The sequence below is a fragment of the Drosophila kikkawai genome, chromosome 3R (assembly GCF_030179895.1).
Source record: "Drosophila kikkawai strain 14028-0561.14 chromosome 3R, DkikHiC1v2, whole genome shotgun sequence".
In the NCBI taxonomy this organism is placed as follows: Eukaryota; Metazoa; Arthropoda; class Insecta; order Diptera; family Drosophilidae; genus Drosophila; species Drosophila kikkawai.
Window position 1 is genome coordinate 18,737,595 of NC_091731.1, and position 15,243 is coordinate 18,752,837.

General features: G+C 39.8%; 3 protein-coding genes across 3 annotated transcripts; 1 reads left to right on the forward strand and 2 right to left on the reverse strand.

The window, feature by feature from the left end:
• Positions 1-3,822: 3,822 nt before the first annotated feature.
• LOC108075386 (uncharacterized) lies at positions 3,823-5,601 on the forward strand. Its single transcript, XM_017167797.1, has one exon. The coding sequence runs from the start codon at positions 3,823-3,825 to the stop codon at positions 5,599-5,601; it is 1,779 nt and encodes a 592-aa protein (XP_017023286.1).
• A 486-nt stretch (positions 5,602-6,087) lies between these two features.
• Positions 6,088-7,894, reverse strand: LOC108075385 (uncharacterized). Its single transcript, XM_041774557.1, has 4 exons — positions 7,438-7,894; positions 7,083-7,224; positions 6,547-6,994; positions 6,088-6,465 (listed from the first exon to the last, which is right to left on the reverse strand). Exons 1-4 carry the CDS (start codon positions 7,892-7,894, stop codon positions 6,088-6,090), a joined length of 1,425 nt encoding a protein of 474 aa, XP_041630491.1.
• A 4,676-nt stretch (positions 7,895-12,570) lies between these two features.
• Ir94c (Ionotropic receptor 94c) lies at positions 12,571-14,629 on the reverse strand. Its single transcript, XM_070286808.1, has one exon. It carries the CDS (start codon positions 14,601-14,603, stop codon positions 12,819-12,821), a length of 1,785 nt encoding a protein of 594 aa, XP_070142909.1. The 5' UTR covers positions 14,604-14,629; the 3' UTR covers positions 12,571-12,818.
• Between the last annotated feature and the right edge of the window lie 614 nt (positions 14,630-15,243).

Sequence of the window (15,243 nt, forward strand, 5' to 3'; positions counted from 1 at the left end):
GCGATTGTTCGTGACAGTAAGAAATCATCAATCAAAGTTAATATTAACTACGGAAAATCAGGAAATTTTACAATTATACGAGACGAAGATCGGCAAATCATTGAATTTGCTCTGAAGAAAAACTTGACTTTACAGCTTAATCCTCGAGATTACTCGGATTATTTTGATTTTGAACTGAGTCCGCGTATGTTTTCCAAACGGAACATCGAAGAAACTGTTAATCCCTTCAATATTATCTCACTGATGGTAACAGTTCCCTGCGGCAAGGAGAGGAGCATTCAGGATGTCTTCAAGCAGCTTGACATTGCAACCTGGCTTTTGTACATTTTGATTGTCTATAGCACTTTCGTGGTGGTGGAGTGCCTCATCCGCATTGTGATCCAACGGATATCCGGTCGAGCTTACCATGCTGGCCTCTTGAATCCCCTGATGAACCTGCAAGCCTTCGCTGCCATTCTGGGCATGTCCTTTCCGGTCTACCGTCGCTGGAGCCCCTTGCTTCGTCAGCTCTTTTTGTTGCTGAGTATTTTTGGATTCGTTTTTAGCAACTTCTTTGCTTGCAAGCTGAGTGCTCTGCTCACTAAGCACTCTTTATATGCCCCAGTGAAAAACTTTGAGGAATTGCGACTCAGTGGGCTGACCGTCGTGGTGGATCACGAACAGCGAGCATATATAGTTGATTCCATCGATCCGGAGTTCTTTGAACGTGTTATAACCACCTCCATATCCATGAGTGGTTTAGACCGAATCAGAATGCTGTCTTCGTTAAATGACAGTTTCGCCTATGTTATGATCAAGGAGAATTGGTCCTTCTTTGAAGAGTATCAGAGGTACATGGGCCGAAAGGTTTTCTGTCAAGCTAAGAATCTGACTATTATCTCGAACATACCGATAATGCATACTCTACCGGGAAAGTCAATCTACAAGGCACCGCTTAAAGAGTTCGTTCACCGTATTCATGAGTCTGGCATTCAACAATATTGGAAGAGGTTATCGCCAGAAAATATGCGAAAGACGCTCAATGTGCAACAGAGCCAATTGTTAGGCGCGGAACGATACCGCTATCCCTCAATAACTTTAATTGGCTGTGGCCCCTGGTAGTTTTTGGTTATGTACTGGCCACTGTGGTGTTTCTTATTGAGATCCTTTTGGGCAAGGAATGTAAGAAAGAAAAGAAATCTGGCGCACACATCTCTATTGCATAATTGCATATGTTTAATATCCACAATGTCTACAATTTTGTTCTTAATATTAGTTTATAGCTTTCTTTTAAGTAAAAAAATGTTTGAATATCTTAAATATCAAATAAAATCCTCGGTATAATAAATAATATTCCAAACGCTTTAAGATATGTATGATGCTTTCATTAAATTACAACTACGTGTACTTTGAATGAAAAAAGGTCAATACCATGTTACATTCTGCTAGTAACCCAAGACATTATTATCTCCTTTTAAATTCAATTTGCAAGCCTTTATATCCATTAATAAATAAATAATATATTCTAGAATGTCAGCAGTAACCTATTATGCTCTTTTAATAGACTCAGAATCAGATATTACTCACCGGCTTCTTTTCTTATTAGGTTAATGGGTGGTGGCATTCATCAAGTGTCGTCTGTCATATTATACTACACATTTCAATATGGTTAACTTCTCCCTAGAAATAAGGACACGTACACCGTTCAGTCTACTTTGGTTATTTCTTTAAAGCGGTGATGAACATGTGCTGTAAATTTATATTGCTCTCAATGTTAATGGCTTGCTTAAGTCAAGGAGCCTCGGAAAATTCACAACTGGAATTTCTCTACAAGCTCGTGAAAAGGATTAATGGAGAAAGTCCTATTGAAACAGTCTTTCAATTTCAACATCATCAAGATAAGAACTGTGTACTTCAAGAATGGAATCACCCTGATTTCCCTACTCTTTGGACGAATGAACTAATTCACATCGATGTTAGAAAGCTCTTCGGTTATGAGACATTAGGTCTAGTCTGCATCAGTAGAAATTCTGATACGATTCTCCTGGATACGCTGGCCAACTACTTTAATGGTATAAGGCAAGCCCGAATTATCTTGTTGATTCAAACCGACATAACAGAGGAGCTGCTCCGGGAGATTTTAAACAAAGTCGCTGAGTACTGAGCGGATGCTCATCCTAGACTTAAGGAACCAGCCTGAGGAGGCAGCTACTGTACTCCGACTTGAGCTGTTTCCCCATCCACAATTTGATCGAGTTGATAATATACTGAACCTTAAACAGTCAATTTTTTATGCTGCCGAGTTAAACTTCAAGGGCCGGACTACTTATATTCTTCCTAATTGGGAAGCTGCGTTTATAGCGTACACAAGGTTGCCCTCTAACGTAACTATCCCCATAACCCGCGTACAGGATCATGCGATTATCCAGTTTGCATTGAAATACAACGCGAGTCTCAGAGTGTTAAACTCTTCCAGTACATCCGTGACATGACTAATATAAAGTCTGTGAGTCCCTATGACATATCTTCGCTGAAGATTATTGTTCCCTGTGCCAGGGAGTTGAGTATTGAGGAAGCATTTAAGCGCATTGATGTAAGGTCCTGGCTTCTCCACATTGTCTTAGTCTATGCCATATTCGTGGCGGCGGAGACGTTTATACTCGTGGTAACCTATAGAATATCCGGTCAAGCCTATCGTCTGACAATACTGAATCCCCTGGTGAATCTTCGTGCCTATCGCGCCATTCTGGGCATGTCGTTCCCCATCAGTCGTCGAGCCAGCCTTTCACTCCGGCAGCTGTCGCTATACATCAGCGTTTTCGGGCTGATATCCAGCAGTTTTTTCAGTTGCAAGTTGAGTGCTCTGCTCACGAAGCCCTGGCACCATCCTCAGGTTGACAACTTCGAGGAGCTGGAGGCCAGTCGCTTGCCCGTAATAACGAGTCAGACCTATCGCCGCTATATAGAAAGTAATGTTGGAGTTATGTTCAACTTGACGAGGATCAAATACGTGTCCCAAACAGACGGGTGCCATATGATGATAGCCCTCAACTACAGCAACGCTTACTTCTTGTTCTCGGAGTTTGAAAAAGTCTTTAAAAAATATCAAAAGTCATTTGGCCGAAATAATTTGTGCGAGTCCAGGAATCTGACCTTCATCCAAGGTCTGCCCATGATGTATGAATTGAAAAAAAATTCCATATTTGCAACGCCTATATTTAGATATTTAATTAGAATCAACGAGGCTGGGATTATGGATCATTGGATGACAAATTCGGCTTATTATATGCGAAAGGCACTTAACCACACACATTTTAAATACAACGAGCGAAAGGATGAACCTTTGTCCATCGGCCACTTGAAATGGGTGTGGTGTGTTCTAGGATGTGGGCATGGAATTGCCCTTATAACGTTTGTTATTGAAATCCTTTTAGGAGGTCGACGAAAGGAGAGCTCATTACCTACAGTTCAAGACTCTGTAGCCTAAGCATCTTCAACATTTAACAATCAACATTAATGCAACTAAAACATATTCGTTGTTAAATTTAATTATAATTATTTTACACTCAGAAAATTTAAAATAATACATATACAATACAAATTATGTACAAGTCTGTCTATCATTTACAAATTAAAAGTCTATTAAACAAAAAATGAATTAAGATTATCTTTGTCGATAAACGAAATGACTGTCCTGCGCCACCTTCTTAAGTTAATGAACTTCTCGCTGGAAGACACGTGTCCTTCGATAGATTTCACCGAGGACCTCAGAAGTTCCTACCGACATTAGTTCATTTTATATTGCATTCGATATTGGAACTAAAGCGCTTAAAGCTACTCAGAATGTCAAATCTCAAAAGGATTCTAGTGATGCTTCTGTTAAGCGAGGTCCTTGCAGAGCAAATAGTGCATTATCAGCTGATTTTCCTCAATAAACTAATTCAGAGAATCGAAGGAGAGCAACCAATCGAGATCTTAGTAATACTTCAGCACCACCAGGATTCGAAATGCAAACTAGATGACTGGAATTCTGGAATACCTACCCTACGGATGAATGAATCGACCAAGATAGTTGTGAGGGAAAACTTCAACCGTTTCGCATTGGCTCTGGTCTGCATGGGCAATGTCTTCAAGGTCGACCTCCTCCTCAACACATTGGCAGCTGCCTATGACAATATGCGTTATTCGAGAATAATTCTGTGGACACAAGAAAAACTAACCAAGGAATTCCTTGACAATGTCGCCAAGCAGGCCAGTGAACATAAATTTGTTGAGTTGCTATTGCTGGAGATGGGAGATGAGCCCAGTGGACCAATATCTGCTCACCGCCTGAAGCCATTTCCTTATTCACATTTTCAAAAGATTGAAGAAGTTTTGAGTCTCCAAGAAAAAATATTTTATAATAAAATTAATTTTCATGGATTGACTGCAACTGTAAAGACCTCGAAGAACAGTTTGCACGTGGGTGTCAATAAACCAAATAAAGTTGTAATACCACCAGTAGAAAATATGGAAATATCTGAATTTGCACGCCGCACCAACTTGAGTCTGAAATACCTCTATGGTAACCACCCGGATACAGAAAACTTTGACATAGAGTTAACGATGCGATTTATAAGCATAAATAATTCGGTCGCCCACTTGGGCTTTGTTAATCCCCTCAGCTCATCCTCCTTGATCCTTATTGTACCCTGCGCTCAGGAGATGAGCTTGACGGAAATTTTCCAGCAATTGGATGTGAAGACGTGGTTGCTCTACATATTTTACCTATACAGCACTCTCGTACTGGTCGAGACTTTCATACAAGTGGTAATCTGTCGGATAAGGGAGCAACCCCACGGTCTAACCAGGCTGGATCCTTTCGTAAACCTCAGGGCCTTCCGAGCCCTACTTGGCATGTCGTTCCCCATCAGTCGAAGGGCTAGCCTCTCTCTGCGTCAGCTCTTTGTTGCCATGAGCATCTTCGGAATGGTCTTCAGCAGCTTCTTCAGCTGCAAGCTGAGCGCCCTCCTCACCAAGCATCCTTATAAAGGTCAGGTGACCAACTTGGAGGAGTTACGGGACAGTGGACTGACCGTGATCATGGACCCGAGAGTGCGCTCCTTCATCGAGAGTGAAGTGGATGCGGACTTTTTTCAGCGGGTAATACCTTTGTCAAAGTCTGTTGAAGATATGGAAAGGCTCAGGATGATATTGTCACTGAACAACAGCTACGCGTATATTATATTTCAGGAAAATGTCCAATATCTAAAATTTCCTCAGTTCGCAATGACCTTCTGTACGTCCAAGGAGTTAGGCATTATTAATAATCTGCCCAGGGTGTACTACCTGCAGAAGGATTCTGTCTTCAGGTGGCCACTTTCCCAATTTGTAGTGTGGATGCAGGAGGCTGGTATTACCGAAAAATGGAAGGAAATAACGTTTAAAAAAGCATGGCAGGTTTTTAAATTGCCGCGGTCCGAAGATGCCGAGCAGAAAGTAAGACCCTTAAGTTACGAGCACCTCAAGTGGCTGGGTTACCTTCTTATCCTTGGCTACGGTGCAGCTACATTCGTTTTTATCGTCGAGGTGTTTTTGGGAAGAAATAGAGCAACATATAGAGGACGTGTTATAGAGGTGTAATATAAAATTTAAACATATTATGTATCTTACATTATATTATTCTGATCCAATCTATATATCAAAAGTAGTATTTTCTTCAAATAAATCTTAATGTGTAATCATTGTGTTTATTTTGGGATTAATATTAGAGGGCCAGTTTTTTTTAAATTGGAAAAGATTTTATCCAATGTGCTTTGCTGATCAAGATCTCGAATCCTATGGTTTAAGACTTAAACTAACAATGTGTGACTAGAGCGAGAAAGACAGATAATAAGTTACAATTTCAATAATAATAATTTTTATTTTATAACCCATATCTTTTTTCAAAACGGGTTTAAAACGAATTCTTTCCATTTGCCACTTATTAAAAGACCAAACAACTTCACAACATAACAACGAGAAACTTTATTAATTATTAAAATTAGACATTAACATTTTTTAAGTGCACAAAATACAATTTATTAGAGTGAGAAAGGTAAGGTAATTATTATTTATCCAAAATGGTATTTAGACCGAAGTGTCACTGATGGTTCTCGGTCTTTTTATTCGCATCCTTCTGTTTTTCAGTGCGATTTCAAATAGAAAAGCTACTGTGGCAATGCCATAGCCTACAAATAACATATGCCACAACCAGCACAGATAGTCAGGAGATATGGGAACTACATTGGACTTGTCCATTTGAGGCTTTATATTTTGGGACTTCATATAATTGTCATGTATGCTTTTCATCCAATATTTAGAGATGCCAGTCTCCAGGATAATCATCAAGAAATCGGACAAGGGCCGCTTATAGAAAGAGTTATTCTGCGTAACATATACCCAGGGCAATCCCTCAGTAATAACCAAATCCTGAGAGTCGCAATAGATCTTATTTCCCCTGGAAATCTGAAAATGGTTATATGGTTCCCAACTTGATGACAACAATAGATAGCTATAGCGTTTGTCAAATGAAGAAAACAGCTTTACAAGTTCGGGATGTTCCACAGTAATTACTTTTGGGACAACCAAGTTGAAAAACTCCGGATTGATTTCCCTCTCTATATAGGAGCGAAGGTAAACATCCATAACTGTTGTCATTCCACTGGCCCGTAATTCCTCAAAGTTTCTCACCTGAGCGTGTTCAATGGGCTTGGTGACCAGAGCACTCAGCTTGCAGCTGAAGAAGTTGCTGAAAATGAACCCAAAGACGGTCATGGCCAGAAAAAGCTGGCGAAGAGAGAGACTGGCCCTGCGCAACTCCGGAAATGAAAGGCCTAAAATGGCGCAAAAGGCTCGAAGATTTAAGAGCGGGTTCCATAAGTTGAGACGGTGTGGCACGCCGGTTATACGGCGGGTAACAACGAGAATGAATAACTCCACCAACACGAAGGATCCGTAGACGCACAAAAGGTACCACACCCAAGTCAGGACCTCTCTGCTTGATAATTTCAGCAACGGTCAGTTGACTGCTGCAGGGGACCACAATCATTAGCGACGAAGACGGCCAGGAATTCACAAAATACATATCATTGTTGAATTTCTGCATGGTGAGAATTTGCGGATTTAGTTTAACATCAAAACGATCTTCGTGGATTCCATCATGTACTTTCAGACTTGCGTTGCACCTCTTGGCAAACTGTATGATTTCCATGTCTTGCAAATGGGCTGTAGGATAAAGAGCAGATGAGTTGGTTTCAATTCCGTGTCGGAAATTTGTATCCGAGTTGGGTTTCACAATAAGTTCCCTTCCACGAAAATTGTAATGCCGTTTGTTGAATATCATGTTTTTGATTTTTCTAATATTTCTAAGTCGCGCGAAACGAGGTGTAGGAAACGCATTTAGGCGATGGAAAGAGACCACTCCTTTAGTATCATTACCCATCTCCAGCACCATCATCATGGTGAACTTAAACGAGTCTGCTTGCCTGGAGAGCCCTTCGAGGAACTTCTTAGTGGGCTTCCTCTGCATCCACAGTATTATTCGCTCCTGGCGCATGGTGTCAAAAGCTTCTGCCACTAATTTGAGGAGCTCGGAGTCGGATTCGGAGTCTTCTCTAAGACATACAATAGCCAATGCCTGGCTGTTGAACTTTCCCCTCAGCCTCATCCTGGCCAGCTCATTAAAACGTAGAAATGGAATACCGCTGGGACTCCAGCGTTGCAGAGTGCAGGTCTTGTCCTCACTTTGCCAGAACATTAATATTGTCTCGATAGGACGATCTTTCTGGATAATATCAATAAGTTGGTCCAGAAATCTAAGCTGGGTGTAGTCGGAACTATGAGCCAGGGATCCAGTGATTAGGTAAAATATAATTATAATCTTTACGGACTCCATTCGCTGCTTCTAAGTTGAGTATCTGCTTGTTAAAAAGTTGAAATTAAACTAAGTTACTGCGAGAGTATTATAAGAGTCCTTGCTACACGCTTAAGTCATCTTATTAAGTTAATGAGTTCCCATTAAGTGTATTGACATCAGAAAGTCCATCGTCCGACAGCTGTCATTCAATAAGTTTCTCCTTTCGCTGTGAACATTTCGCTCTTGGAGCAGTACAAAATAGAAACTTATTCAATTTATTCTGTACCCTCCTTGGAAGAAGTAAGAAAGAAGTTAGGGATCATGGCTACAGCAGTCAAAACGGCAATAACAGTGATGTTAATCATTCAAATAACTCTCTCGAATACCCAGAGTCCCAACCTAAAGTTTCTCAACAAACTGTTTGAAAATATCAAAAAAGTGAATCCAGTTGAAACATTGGTGATATTGCAGCATCTTCAGGATAGGAACTGTGAACTCCAAGATTGGAACCGTCGAGAAATTCCAACTTTGCGCATCAATCAACTGGCTAAAATAGAGGTTAGAAGGAACTTCAATACCCAGGGCCTAGGCCTAGTCTGCATCGGCAAGGACTCCGATTTCAGCCTCATCGATAATATGGCCGAAGTCTTTGATGGAATGCGGCAAGAACGGATTATCTTGTGGATGCAAAAGGAAGTCACCCAAGAGGTGCTTCAACGTATCTCCCATAAAATCAAGCTGTATGAATATCTTCAAGTTCTCATTTTGGAAGTTAGTATTGATCAGGGCGAGATCCTCAGTGCTCACCGCTTTCTTGCTGTTCCAAATTCACAGATCGTTCAAGTCGGAAAGATGGCTGCTTTCCCTCGAATTGTCGTTGACTTTACAGGCAGAACAGCCAATGTCCTACCCGATTACGATGCTCTTCGACCAGTTTATGCTCAATTAGCCGACAATCTCTCAACGCCTTTCCAATGGCTACAGAAAAACCACCAGATCATGCTGTTTGCCCGAAAATACAATTTGAAGCTGAAAGTTATATCATCCTCCAAATCAAATGTGTCCCCTGACATCCTAATGAGTTCCCGGATGACCTCCACCAAGATGGACCTGAAGTACCTTAACCCCTACGACTTATCCACTCTCATGATCGTGGTTCCCTGCAGCAGGTTGAGGTCCATTAGCAGTATCCTTAAACAACTCGACATAAAGTCCAACCTGTTCTACATTCTGCCAGTATATGTCACCTTTGTGGCGGTGGAGACCATTATTTTGCTAGTGACGCACCGCATCAATGGCCGCGCTTACCAACTGACCAATCTGAATCCGCTCCTGAATCTGCGAGCCTTCAGAGCCATTCTGGGCCTTTCGTTTCCCATCAGCCGCCGGGCAAACCCCTCACTGCGGCAACTCTTTTTGGCCATCAGCGTTTTTGGTCTGATATTTAGTAATTTCTTCAGCGCCAAGTTGACCGCCCTGCTTACCAAGCAATCGCAGTATCCACAGGTTAGGAATTTTGATGATTTACGAGCCAGTGACCTGTCTGTTGTAATAAACAATGGGATTCGTACTTATATTGAAACTGAAATAGATCCTAAATTCTTCAACGAGACAATTACTCGAGTGCATTGGGTAACACTTGCAGAAAAAACACGATTGTTTCTTTCGTTAAACGACAGTTACGCATATGTTATCATCTCAGACAACTGGAAAGTCTTTGAAAGTTATCAGAAATCTTTCGGACGAAAGGTTCTATGTGACTCCAAGGACCTGACCATCATCCACGGTATGCCGAAAATGCACGTGTTGAAGAAAAATTCAATTTATGACTGGCCTCTATCGAACTTTTTGTTAAGAGTCCGCGAAAGTGGTCTCCATAAACATTGGATAAATCGAACACCCTACATTTTCCACAAAATCTTCAACGCGACTCTTAGTATTAAACCCAAACATATGGAAGTCCCATTGCGTATAGCGGACCTTAATTGGTTGTGGCTTCTCCTTGGATGTGGCTATGGACTGGCCACTTTTGTTTTTATCATTGAGATAATGCTAAAAGGTCTAAAGAAAAATAAAATTGGACCGAAGAGAAGTGAAAATGTTTTGGTGGTTTAAAATTGTTTTAAACTTATAAATTTATCTGAAAATGTAAAGCAAATATAAACAAATACAAATATATGCCTGTAATAAATCTTAAAAGTAATTACTATTTATATTATCCAAAGCAATTATGTTTATTAAAATGTGTTTCACTGAATTAATAAAGTTTCCTTTATCTTATATCACATCCAAAAAGAAAGTTTTTAATTGCGATTTTCCACAGTCTATGGAAATGTGCTTTTTCTAATTATCAAAAGAGGATTTGTGGATTAGTCGTTGATTGACAGTTATGAATTAGATCAATAGATTTGCCCCTCAGTGCGTCTCCTATTATGTAAATGGCTTTCCATTTAATGAAGAAGTGAAGGTATTATAAAATTTCACAATCAACATTGTACTACCTTTTTCTTCAACTAAGTGCGAACATTTAGTCGAATTTTAACCATTCTACACGTTGGTGCTTCATTTAAATTTACAACAAACTCAGCTATGAGGCTCATATCGGGAACTCTGCTAATCCTTCTTCTAAGCCAAGCCTTAACCGAAGTCTTAGTCGAAAGACAATTGAAATTTCTGAATCGACTAATTAAATTCATTGAAAAACATAGGTCTATACAGACGATTACTGTACTACAGGACAGCAAGGATAAGAATTGTAGCCTTCAGGACTGGAATCCGTCAAGCATCCCTATCCTGCGTTCCAATGAGAAGACTTTAATCGCACTAAGACCCAACTTTAACAATTTGGCTTTGGCCCTAGTCTGCATGGACAATGATTCGGACACCAAGATGCTTAACCATTTGGCAAAGACCTTCGAGAGCGTGCGACAAGAGCGCATTATTTTGTGGATGCAACGACAGCCAAGGAAACAGCTTTTCCAGCTAATTTTAAAGCAGGTGGACGAGTTTAAATTCATCGAAATGCTTATATTGCAAATGGGGGAATATCCCCCGATCATATATCGGGTCCATCTCCATCCCAGTCCACACTTTGTTCGTTTTGATAACATTTCCAGCCTTCAGCGCAATGTTTTTACCCCGAATAGTATTGATTTTATGGGTAGAACGGCTATCGTCGATGCCAATATTACTCGGCCTGATAGTCTGGACTTCTTAAAAATCGATCATAAAGAAATTTTCGAGTTTGCACGCCATTATAATCTGACTTTAAAACTGTGTGTGGAAAACCAGGGCAATGCGAGCTCCTTTGACATTCAATTAAATCCGCAATTTCTCTCGAAGAATGCATTGGCAGACCAACTGGCATATGTAGGTCAGTTCATGTCGTCATCAATGATAGTTATGGTGCCCTGTGCCCGGGAAATGAGTCTTAAGGAAGTCTTCAAGCAACTGGACATCCGGGCCTGGTTATTCTACATCTTTTGTGTGTACGCCTTGCAGGTTTTGGTAGAGACCTTCTTGTTGGTGGTGACCTACCGGATGTCAGGACGAACCTACCGCGCGACCAGAATAAATCCAATTGTTAACCTTCGGGCATTTGGAGCTATTCTAGGCATGTCCTTTCCCATCAGCAGCAGGGACACCCTTTCACTTCGCCAGCTCTTCCTGGCCATGAGCATTTTCGGAATGGTGTTTAGCAATTTCTTTGGCTGCAAGCTGAGTGCTCTGCTCACGAAGCACTCGCATCATGGCCAGGTGACGAATTTCGAGGAGTTGCGGGCCAGTGGAATGACCGTGATTGTCGACCCGATAGTTTGGTCGTTTATTGAGTCGAATCTCCATGCCGATTTCTTTCGCCAAGTTATACCAAACGCAATGACCATGCCAAGAACGGAGCGCGCCATATTACTACTGACCATGAACGAAAGCTATAGCTATATTATTTTAAAAGAAAACTGGCCGCATATAAATAACTATCAAATTTCCAAAGGACGAAAGGCTTTTTGCGTCTCTCCAGATCTCGGTATCATAGATAATATTCCCATGATATTCTTTTTGCAGAAGGACTCCATATACAAGTGGCCGCTATCCAAAGCCGTGACACGACTCCAAGAGGCTGGTATTTCACAGCTTTGGAAGCGGAATAAATACCACGATGCCAGACGTGCTATGAACCTCAAAATTTCTAAAAGTGTTAAGCCGAAATTAGCTTCTCTGTCCTTGGAGCATCTTAAGCTGTTGTGGTACCTTCTTGTCCTAGGCCATGGCACGGCTGCTCTCGTGTTTTCTTTGGAGGTCATTTTTTATCAATTGAATAAAAGAAATCGGAGGCCACAATATACACGGAATGACTCAATATTGTAATTAAATCTTAGACTTTTCTTTTTCACCAATTCTAACCTTTATAGAAAGTTAATTAAACGAATTTAATCCCGCTAAATATGTCACATAATCTTGTATTTCAAAAAAGTTTAAAACACATTAATGATGTAAAGTGAAATGTCCTTCAATTTGTATCTCTATTTGCTATTGTTGAATAAATGTAATACTTATCCCTATATGCAATGTTTGATGTTGTATAAATAAAATGATTATGTATTTGTATTACAAATTTTGTAAGCCTTTTATTAGGGGAATTTTGAAATTCATTTATCAGTTCAAAACAATATTTATTTTTATTCAATCCATATTTTTATTACATTAAATAGGTTGAAATAAAAAGTATCTACATTGAACAGGGACAGTGTTAGTAACAATGTAGTGTCATAAGTCTTTAGATGTGCTTCATAAATCTAATATAACATTTCATTTTGATTTAACCTTAACAAAGAAAACATCGTTTTCTACATCAAGATCACAAACAAATTTTATTAAATTCAAATATTTAATTATTATTGATATAATGAGCTTTAAGGAATTAACAACATTGATAAGTAAACATTTGGGGTATTATATGTGTAATTCACACCGGGTGCTTCTGTTGCCCAACACCTCGTCTCTTGTTTAAATAGATCTCCACAAGAAAAGCCACTGTGGCAATACCATATCCAATTGCAAGCAGATGCCACAGCCAGTTGAACTGCTGCAAGGATAACGGAACATATCGAGTGCCTACATTTTGTTGAACAGTTAAGTTAAAGGCTTTAATCAGAAATTGAAAACAGAACCTATTCCAATGCTCGGTAATGCCCGCCTCCTGAGCGTACATCACAAATCTACTCAGCATCCATTTAAAGATGGAATTGCTCTCCAAAACATACATTCGCGGCAGATTTCGAGCTATAATCAAATCTTTTGACGTGCAATGATTCATTTTTCCGGTGGAGCTTAGAAACTTTTGGTAGTATGGCCAATTTTTTGAGTATATTATATAGCTATAGCTTTCGTTCAATGAAAAAACGAAACTCAGCGGGTCAACTGATTTTAAAATCATAAAATTCGGTATTACTTGATTGAAGAACTGCGAATCAATGTTGTTCTCAATAAAGGAATGAATATACTCATCCGTAATAGTTGTCAATCCGCTGGCCCTAAGCTCCTCGAAATTTCGCACCTCTGCAAGGGGCAGTGGCTTTGTGAGCATGGCAGTCAGCTTGCAGCTGAAACAGTTGCTAAAGATAAATCCGAAAATGGTTATGGCCAAAGAAAGTTGCCGCAGTGAAAGGCTCGCTCTGCCTAACTCCGGAAATGGAAGGCCCAAAATGGCCCGAAAGGCTCGTAGATTTAACAGCGGATTCAAGTTGGTCAGGCGATATGACTCGCCATACATTCGATGGGTCACCACGAGAACAAGGCTCTCCACCAGCACGAAGGTGCCATATACTGGCAAAAGATACAATAGCCAAGTTTGTAAATCAAGTTTCCTAATGAAGCACTTCAAGCTTCGGTTGTTACAACAAGGCACCACAACCAACAGCGAGGATATGGAGGAGGGACTGACAAATTCCGTCTGAGCAAAAGAATCATTTTGCCTAATGAATTGTGGATTTAACTGAATATCGAAATGATCTGATAAATTTTCATCATACAATTTTAAATCCAAGTTGTACCTTCGTGAAAACTCTACAATTTCCATGTCTTCGCCATTGGAAATAGGAAAGAGTCCTGTTTTCGTTTTAACAGGGATTGTAAAGTCAGAGGGAGGAATCTTCACAGTGGCCGGCAAGCCTTTATAATTGAATTTAAGGTTTGGGAAGACCATGTCTTTCATGTTTGAATTATTTTTAATGTTTACAAAGCGGGGAGAGGGAAAAGCATGCAAGCGATGAAATGACAGAACTCCCTCGGAATGAGTGTCCATGGCTATGACTATTATCTGAAGAAACTTAAACTTGACGACTTGCTCTAAGATATCTGCCAAAAAATCCCTCGTTGGTTTCTTTTGAGTCCAAAGTATAATTCGATACTGTCGAAGGTTTTCCAGGATTTTGGCCAAGGCATTGAGGAGTATGTGATCCGAATCGCCATCAATGCAGACCATGACCAGAAGCTGTTTTTTCATGATTCTCCTGACCTCGAAGGAGGACAGCTCGTTTGATCGCAGAACGGGTATTTCTCGTGAGTTCCAGCGTTGAAGAGGGCAGTTTAGATCCTGACGGTGTTGGAGAATTATGATTGTCTCAATTGTGTCCTGATCATTCATTATCTTAAAGAGTTTGTCCAAAAATTCCAGCTGCGGCTCCGGATCAGTAGCCTCTGTTAATAATAGGCATAGTAAAAGTACTACTGGAATTTTTATTGCTTTCATTATTCGTTGGCTAAAACTTGGATGCAATTCCGTTTGAAAGTTGAAGTTAAACTGACTCAGCTTGGAGTCAATTAAACGCTTTCCATTTGGTAATGTCATTTACGATAACAGCTGTCAGATGATTTGTAAACCTAATTTATTTAATTGCAATTTGGAAATTAAATTATGTGAAGAGTCGTGGCAGAATTTTATTTAAAAATTTATTTATATATAGGTAACCTGACACATGAATACATCTTCTATATCAGCCATGTCCATCAGCTTAATACTTCTATAATAATAATATAATTTTTTAGGAATAATTTTTATATTTCTATCAAATTTAGGGGACTTTTCTGATTGGCTTCATTTAATGCCTTTCTTAATTCATAATTTAAAAAAAACCATTGCGAATTTTCCGTAAAAATCTCACAGCCAAAAATGTCACACTTCTGCACATATAATTCCCAAATGGTTCTAACATCCATGGCATGAAGTACAGTGGCGAGCGATACATGTTTGCATGTTTGTCCTCTTACATTTAAAGCTATTAAATATGTGTTATTACATAGTTAATTTCCCTAAAAGTAACTTATTGTTTCTTAATTCACGAAAAATTACCCTTAAATTTAAAAAAATGTCTCTCTTTTTAAAGTTGAAA